The sequence below is a fragment of the Hydractinia symbiolongicarpus genome, chromosome 12 (assembly GCF_029227915.1).
Source record: "Hydractinia symbiolongicarpus strain clone_291-10 chromosome 12, HSymV2.1, whole genome shotgun sequence".
In the NCBI taxonomy this organism is placed as follows: Eukaryota; Metazoa; Cnidaria; class Hydrozoa; order Anthoathecata; family Hydractiniidae; genus Hydractinia; species Hydractinia symbiolongicarpus.
In genome coordinates, this window is record NC_079886.1 from 15669270 (window position 1) to 15678004 (window position 8735).

The following is an 8735-nucleotide window of genomic DNA, read 5'->3' on the forward strand; positions in this document are numbered from 1 at the left end:
TATTTTGATTCAACTCAACAACTTAACCCAAGCTTTTAGCTGGGAAATAGTTGATGTATTTACTAAGCAAAGCAGGATGTCTACCAATTTCTGATTTACAAGTATACAAATTTCTCTGATCATTTCTTAACACATTTCAACACCTTATATCAAAAATATAATTTTTTTCCTAACATTATTCAGAAACGTCGTTTTCCCACTAAAAGTTTCAATACAACCATAACATATAACGCGATATAATGAGATCATGAAAAGAGAAATTCAATGCCTGCTTCTTTTTTACTAGAAGAACAAAGATGAGGTCGCATTTTATTTGTTCAACATATCATAGTCATAAATCCTAGATAAAAAACGCAGTCAAACTAGAAAACAACAAAAAGTGGTTCTAATTAGTCTATTTACGTGTAATAAATTCAAAATGTAAAAATTACAATCACATTAAAACATAATAAGTTAAATATTTATATATTTAATTTTCTTTTTTTCTTTTTCTTTTTCCGCATGCTTTCCTCTTCCAAACGTTTTCGTAGAGCTTCCCTCCTCTCCTGTTCAATATCCTAAAGAGACAAAAAATGATAAATTTTCAAACTTTTGCTCGTCCAAATGAAAGAAAAGCATACCGGGTAAATTTTTAAATAATTTTCACTATTAGAGATTAAGATAATGTGTTTAACTAGAGTCCGTCCTTAATTTGTTGGAAAAAACTATTTTGTGACAAAGCCTTTAAACCTCGCTTGTGGCAAGCTATTACATGCTTGTATTACGCACCATCCACATGAGAGCGTAAATGTCGAAAAATGCTGCTACGCTAACAACAGCAGTATTTAGCACTATTTAAGAGTTTTACTGTTATAATCTAAATGCCCAGGTTAAAATCTGTGAAGATAACCATGTGAGATTTCTTAATTTTGAAGTGCGTGTTATTAATGCGGAAAAAGCGATTGATTGCAGTCGCGACCTTTAGAGTTTGAGGCTCTTACCAATGCAAAATATTGTAGATTTGAAATAACTACTAACAATAAAGATTAAACTACTTTATTTTATTATTCTTTTGCAAAAAAAGGTAATTCTTGATCTGATTTCCAAAACTTATCCAAGAAAACAATAATAACAGCCTACCTCGACAGGAGATTGTTCCGGTGGGATAGTTTCGTTGGAAACAATATGTGCGTCTTGTTCGTTTCCAATGGAATCCGGTACTCGTCCGGACCACGATGGTGCATGTTTCGGGGTTTTTTCAGACGTTTCAAATGTATCGAACGTGCTTGATGTCACTAAATGGTGGGAAATATTTTATTTGAAGTTGTAATTTCAAAGGGCAAAATTCTTTCTCTGACTGTCAAAGTTTCTCAAGCACACGGATAAATGTACACAGATAAAAGTTTTTTAAATATTTTAGGACAATTTTTTCCATAGAATGAGAAGTCTTTATAAATGACTACTTTCTCCTTGTGTTGCACATCGTTGAAATATGTATTCAAACACATTTTAAAGCACTGGTAAAGAGAGTGGTTTTTTGAAAATTGCTCCAAAACATAAAAGATTTCGGAAAAAATTGAGGAATACAATTAAAACTGTTTTATTTAAGTCACATTTACATTTAAGTTATTGTTAAGGAAAACTAACGAAAAACTCACATACGTTTTTTGTAGGAAAAACATGCTTACATATTACGAAAACAACATGCCATTAAAATTTTTAAATTTTAAGTCCAAATTATGTCCTCAAACAACGATAATTACATTAACAGTCGCTGCTTTTATATAACAAAAGCCAACTTGGTTCATAGATATTTTGTTGATTTGTCACGTCACATGGCGTACATAGCTCAACAGGATTTGTAAGACAATAGATGAAGATTCTCTCACTTCTTTGTCTTCTCAAAGTGATTCAAATTTAAAGTGCAGTAGAACAACTTCCTCGTAGTAAAAATAATTACCAAGAATTTAACAACATGCGAAAGTTAGTAAGGAAATAAAGACTTTGAAACTGTTTTTGTTTTGTTTTGCTTTCACAAAATCACGTCCATAAGTTTTATTTCCAAGTCTAGCAAATTAAACAAAGTACCTGTTGTCATTAGGTGTTTTAATGCAAAAAATAACACAAGAAAAATTTCATTATTAAGTTGAATACACGTAACACTTTTTTTTAAGTGATATTTTCAAAACATGATAACCTTCATACAATCACAGGAGACACACAGTTTATCCGTTTATCATTCCCTCGTTTCGTTTATCCAGAATGCGATTGTTTACATCACCGCGGACTTACGCCACACAAGTTAGTAATTTACCGAACAGAAAGTACTCGTCAACGCTGTCATTGCGGCAACCGTAGTACTACTTTCACCTTAAATATCTTGAGAATCAAAGCTCACAAATATAAAAAAAATTAACACAGTTCATATTCACACTATAATAAACATTTTAATCACAACTTGTTATCAATCGATAGTTCTTCTTTAATCTGTTTTCACGGTATATATGGCGTGCAAGGTTTCGAACTTTAAAAGAGTTTATCTTATTGTTTATCTTTGTGTTTCTGTTTTATATGAACACGATGATATTGTTAGTAGTATACATAAGGATGATTTTCGTACTTTGCTTACACTTGCCACCAAAGAATCATTTTACTTACTTGACGGTGAATATTATAGACAGACTGATGGTGTAACATGGGTTCACCACTTGGACGCACATTGGCCAATATTTTTTTCTGTTTTTATGAGAAACAAAACAATGTCCTACACAATTTAAACCTTTCTATTATCAACGTTATGAAGATGATATTTTTTAACTCTTGTTTAACTCTTTGGAACATTGCAATGATTTTAAAGAATTTATGAATACTAGACACCCCAACATGAAATTTACTTGTAAAAAGAAAAAGAGGGAAGCCTTGTATTTTTGATGTTTTATATATAGGGAGAACAGAATTGTAGTTGTTAACCCTATTATACCTGAGCTTCTTTGGCCCTTGTAACCCGGGGGGAGGGGCACAAGGTTCTGGTCTTCATTATATACACGATGCGGTAATGTATCCTTGGTAACACAAAAACATTCATTAGCATATATAAAACTGTTTTAGAACAAAACAATGAATTTTTTTCTCAAAAAAATTTTTTTTGCCGGAATGTATAATAAAAGTTAGGAAAAGTCACCAAAGTTTAACATTCAATGTCATGCACGCAAAAAGATATGCCTAATTGAAATTGCCGCGGACACTTTGTGCCCCCCCCCCCCCCCTCCCAGGTATAATAGGGTTAAACGTGATCATGGCTGTAGTATACAGCCAAAAGCTAGTTAAAAACACACTTTGTAATCTTTGAGCAAATACATTTTCAGAATCTGGAAAACAACGACAACAATGCATTGATGTTAAAATTAATGTACATACAAGCTACCTGCAATGTTTTGGTGCTTCTGTGTATTTAGCATAACACTGCGATACAAGTCAGACACTTCTGGTGAACTCAGCGAGGCAATACAAGACGAGTTTTCACAATAGGATAAAAATTTCTAGAATAAATTTGTGCGGGGATAATAAAACAAAAACGACAAAACGACAAAAACAACGACGAGGACGACGACAGCAATAGCTGTAAATCGCATAAAAAAACTGAAGTAGTAGGTATATTAGAAATTATTTTGTTTCACCCACCAAATTTAGGGACAACGATTTGAAAGAGCAATGGTAACATAACATGTTATAAGACAATGTGACAAAACAAAGTAAACACACGATGCAATACAGTAGGACGAGGATACCTCATTAACGTTTGAAATAGTTTGGAATATATTTCTTTGGAATGGACGCGTTTGCAAGTGTTCTAAACAGAAGTTACAGAAATGAAGACACAGTAAATTATTTGTCGTTCGTTTTAATGATAACACACACACAAGCAGAGGTATCCCGATTGTCATGAATCCGTGACCTAAAATGGACATTCGAATTTCATTTTAAAATAAAATCAAATTTTAATTTTTTTATCAATTTTTCTTTTTTAATTCAATACAAAAAGAAAATTTCAACTCAATTTTTACGAGTTAAAAATTTTCAATTTTTCTATTCAAACCAAATTAATAATTGAACTTGAATTTCAATTTTTGATTCAAATCAAAAATCAAAAATTATTGCTTTAATTTTCAAATGAAAATTGAATGTCCCTTTTAGGTCACGGATTCATGACAATTTTAGGTCACGGATTCTATTAAAAATCAGAAATTTAGAAATTGATATATCACATTTTGGGATTTTTAGCACCAAATGACCCAAAGTAATCCTTGGGTAGAAAAACGTATATAAGTTGAGTTGAAATTTTAGGTCACGGATTGCCATGCTTTCATTGCAAACCTTTTTTATTTCTTTAAGAAACTTACAAAAAGGACAGTATTCCTTTCCATACTTATGTTAATTGCTTATGTTATTATCAGTTTTCTTGAGTTTTCCACAAAGTCTAATTTTCTCTAGGTATTCTAAGTTCACTAAAGTGACAATGTAATTTAACTTAATAGTCATTTAAATTTAATTTTCATTTTTAGATTTTTGTATTAATTCTATTTTAGCCTTTTTCTTTTGATAGTTTCATCTTTACTTTTGTTAGTTGTCTTTTTTAGTTTCATCTTTACTAGATTTTGAACTCCGAGTTCTCAATTTTTTTGGATAGTGGTCTTCTTTTCTTTTTTCATGAGGTTTTGGGACTTTGAACTTTTTGCCCAGTTTTATTTTTTCTTACTCTTCCTTTTATCTTGGTAACCACTTTCTAACCACTCTAATTTTTATATTTAACAGGACCTTATTGAAAACAGTGTATTTTATGCTACTGAAAATACTGTCCTGTTAAATATTCGAAATGATGGTGGTGGTGGTGGTGGTGATGGTGGTGATGGTGAAGGTGATAATAATAATAACAATAATAATAACAATAATAATAACAATAACAATAACAATAACAATAACAATAACAATAATAATAATAATAATAATAATAATAATAATAATAATAATAATAATAATAATGTAATTACCACTAACATGAAACGAAGAAAACAAGAAAGAAAAAGAAAATGGAACAATACTTCTTGAAACAAAACTCCCTTGATCTTGATAGTCAAGTATCTCTCTGTCTTTCATTTCAAGCAAGTTAAACAGCTCTTGTTGACGACGAAACAATTCTTTTACCATTACGAACATCGGGTTTACGATATGCTTATTTAGCTATGAAGAAAATAACAAATTCCTTTGATCAAAAAAAAATCAAAAAACTTTTATTAAGAAAAAGCCACTAAAAATCTAGCACAAGTGTTGTAAGGATTTTTGTTTCAAAAAACAGTAGTAATATAAAAGTTCAGCAATACAAATAATTCTAACGCAAACTTACCGTATGCGTTTGGCATTTCTTTAACAGAAAGGTCCAGTGAAACGGTAAACCGGCCTGTATTTTGCTTTCTACAATAAGTTGCACTTCAGTTGATGTTGAATTCTAAAGGAAGACAAGAGAACAGATAACATTGATGAGCAAAATGAAAAAACATTTTTTAAGTGCAAGGTGCAATCCGAGTTTTTATACTTTAAAAAACTAATGTTATGATAAATAAAAAATATCTATGGATATCTCTGAAACTGTTGTCTGCACTTTGTAGGTCCTTTTTTTCAACTTCGACATTTTTCACCCTGACACAGAAACACAACATTTACTTGTTTATTAAAATAAATTAAACAACAACAACAAAATGCTCACTTTGATATTTGCTGTTGAGCAGTCTTGTAAACTCTTCTTAACATGAGTTAAAAGCATTGGCAGCTTCGCTTCGATATTAGGATTGTACTCCTTAAAAAATATATTGCATAATAACTAGAATCCGAATGTTATAAGCCTTGTCCTTCATAAATCTGTCCCAATTTAAATCCCGCCTTAAGGCCTGTTTCCACTCTGGGAAATTTTCCGTGGACAGGAAAAAATTCCACGGAATTTTTTCTACCGGCATTTCCAGAACGCGGGAAAATCAGATAACGAAATCGAAAATAAAAATGGCTGCAATAAATAGACGCTTGCTTTTACTAATTTTGCTGCGAAGAAGATTATCTAGAGCAAGGCAAAGCAAGCGATGTTGGGTTCGTAAAATATTTTCCGAACGTACTTTCAAAGGTGAATATCATGTGCTTATTCAAGAAATGAAACTGTTTAACCATGAGTAATTTTTTAAACAATTTCGCAGGTCACCAATCCGGTTTGAGCATTTGTTGTCACTGATTGCCCCAATTATTACGAAATGTTCATTGCGCAGGGAGGCAATTAGTCCGTCAGAAAGACTTTGTTTAACATTACGCTATCTAGTGACTGGTGATTCTTCAGTATCCATTGCATGTGGTTATCGCGTAAGTCCGACATCAATTACTCGCATAGTTGCAGAAACGTGCGAAGCTCTTTGGACGATGTTATTGAGAAAAGGCTACTTGAAATGTCCTACAACAAGTGAAGAGTGGAATAAAATATCCCAAATGTTTGAAGAATTATGGAACTTTCCAAACTGCGTAGGTGCAATTGATGGTAAACACGTTATGATGCAAGCACCTGCATCATCTGGCTCTACATTTTTTTAATTATAAAAAACATCACAGCATAGTTCTGTTAGCTATATGTAATGCCACTTACGAATTTACGCTAGTGGACGTAGGTCAGTCAGGACGGAATAACGATGGAGGAGTCTTTTTAAATAGTGACCTTGGAACGGCAATAAACGATCAAACGTTGGGCATTCCTAATGCAAGAATACTTCGTGGAACTCAAGAGAATTTCCTATATGTTTTTGTGGACAATGAAGCATTTCCCCTCAAGCGATTTATGATGAAATCATATGCTAGAAGCAATCTTAATAGCAAAAAAAGAATATGTAACTACCGCTTTTCTCGAGCACGGAGGGTTATAGAGAATTGTTTTGGAATATGCGCTTCAAGATTTCGAATCTTCCGTCGACAATAAGAAAAATAGAGACTGTTGTGAAAATAACAAAAGCTGTGTTGGCTTTTGTTTGACTTTCAATAGGTATGGGTACATTTGATGCAGTTTTTCGAAGCAGTGAAACGTCTTTCAGGAAATCCAGCTCAGCAAAAAAATTGCATATTAGCAGTTTTTTGTTGCCTGCCCCTGAACGTGTCATCTTCTCTCTTCGTTGAAGGCACTTCCGATAGTTGTCGTGCAACTTCTCCCATTCTTTTTTTAGCTATTTCACTTAAATAAAATAAATTTCTTAAGATATACCTACTATTTGCAAAAATAAAACCCACGAAAAAATTAAGAAATATTATTAATTCGTGGAAATTTGAAAGTACATGTATAGCTAGACAGCTACAACTGAAAAATATTTTTTAGTTTTATATAAACTAAGCAAAAAAGGTAGCCAGTAGCTAAGCTAGCTTACCATCAATGTCTCCCAATCTTTTTGAAATTTCCTCTCAGGACCTTATTTTTCAGTCTTTGTCTTTGTATTCTGTTGAGCACACTTTCCATATGCACGAGTACTCTGGCATTAGGTTTACTAACCTTTCATGCAGAGAGTTCTTCACGTTCTTCTTCTCAAGTAGATATATCAGCAAGATCTTGCTGCTGTTCTGAGTCATCAGCATTCTCTTAGGCACTTGGAACTGAAGGACTTGCAATGCCAGAAACAATGCCAGGACTTATAATGCCAGAAAAGCGTTGTTGAAAACAAGATACAGGTGATGGAAGGGGAGATGTAACTGTGGCACTAGCTGCTGGTGCTGAAGGGATCATCACAGCAGAACGAACAGGATATCGCGTATGTATCTGCGGTGTTCTTGGTTGTCCAATGCTACAAATTCTCTGTTGTTGCTTCACATGCTCAAAAAATAACTTGTTTCTTATAATCATTTCGTCTTCCCTTAAAGTTTCATCACTACTAGTGTTGTTTGCCATTTTGTTGTTTGTTTAATCCTCCTACATCTAGCAATTTCAGCTACCATTTTTGTCCAATTTAAGTTGATTTGATTGGTTGAATATATTTTTTCCGCCGTAAAGAAAAAAAAAGTTGAAAATTTTCAACTTTTATTTTTGTTCCAACTTTCCCAGCGGCAAAAAAGAACCACCTCTGTTTTGATATACTGCACACGTGCAATTCGGAAAATTTTTCTGAGTGGAAACGGACCTTTAGAAATACAAAGATCACAAAGATACAGTTAACAAGTACAGAGATGTATAACGAACCTTACATTTTTTCTTGAAGGTATCTTCATCAATATCTTCTGCCCACACATCCATACCATCATACAGCAGAACATCATAATGAACAGATGTACCCATGTTGAAGTAGGATTTTACAACAAACTCCTTCCCATTTACATCTTTTATAATTGACCACGATTGAATGTCTATATTTTCAAGTGCATGACATCTATGAGACCGTCCACCTTCCATTTTTATCTACGATGTTGAATATGAAAAACATTAAAGCACTGGTTAGTTCATTTAACTTAATTTTGTTGTATATACTAGTTGAAGAGCGCTTATTTTAAAAGCATTTCAAAGAGAGCTAAATTGAGAGAAAGAATAAAAAATTTATCTTCTCCTCTTTTCGTCAATATTTTCTATTAAAAGAATAAGGAACAAATATCATTTATACCCATTAATTTTTCCCATGTTATCTGAAAGATACAAATTCAAACAACAACTGCTTAAGATTGAAAGCCAGGAAAAAACTCAAATAATGGCTTGTTTG

At 32.6% G+C, this 8735-nt stretch overlaps 2 protein-coding genes across 3 annotated transcripts in view; both read right to left on the reverse strand.

Moving 5' to 3' along the window:
* The window catches only part of LOC130622400 (INO80 complex subunit C-like), a 63455-nt gene that overhangs the window by 8234 nt on the left and 46486 nt on the right, over nucleotides 1-8735 (reverse strand). The gene's annotated exons all lie outside the window — the stretch shown is intronic.
* Nucleotides 381-8699, reverse strand: LOC130622397 (non-homologous end-joining factor 1-like). 2 transcript variants are annotated; one of them, XM_057437851.1, is made up of 8 exons: nucleotides 8225-8699; nucleotides 5741-5830; nucleotides 5381-5482; nucleotides 5079-5217; nucleotides 3768-3829; nucleotides 3404-3518; nucleotides 1120-1274; nucleotides 381-557 (listed from the first exon to the last, which is right to left on the reverse strand). In XM_057437851.1, the coding sequence occupies exons 1-8, from the start codon at nucleotides 8432-8434 to the stop codon at nucleotides 462-464; spliced, it is 969 nt and encodes a 322-aa protein (XP_057293834.1). In that variant the 5' UTR covers nucleotides 8435-8699; the 3' UTR covers nucleotides 381-461. The 2 variants fall into 2 exon arrangements, with proteins under 2 accessions (XP_057293834.1, XP_057293835.1); XM_057437852.1 differs by having other exon boundaries at nucleotides 8230-8436.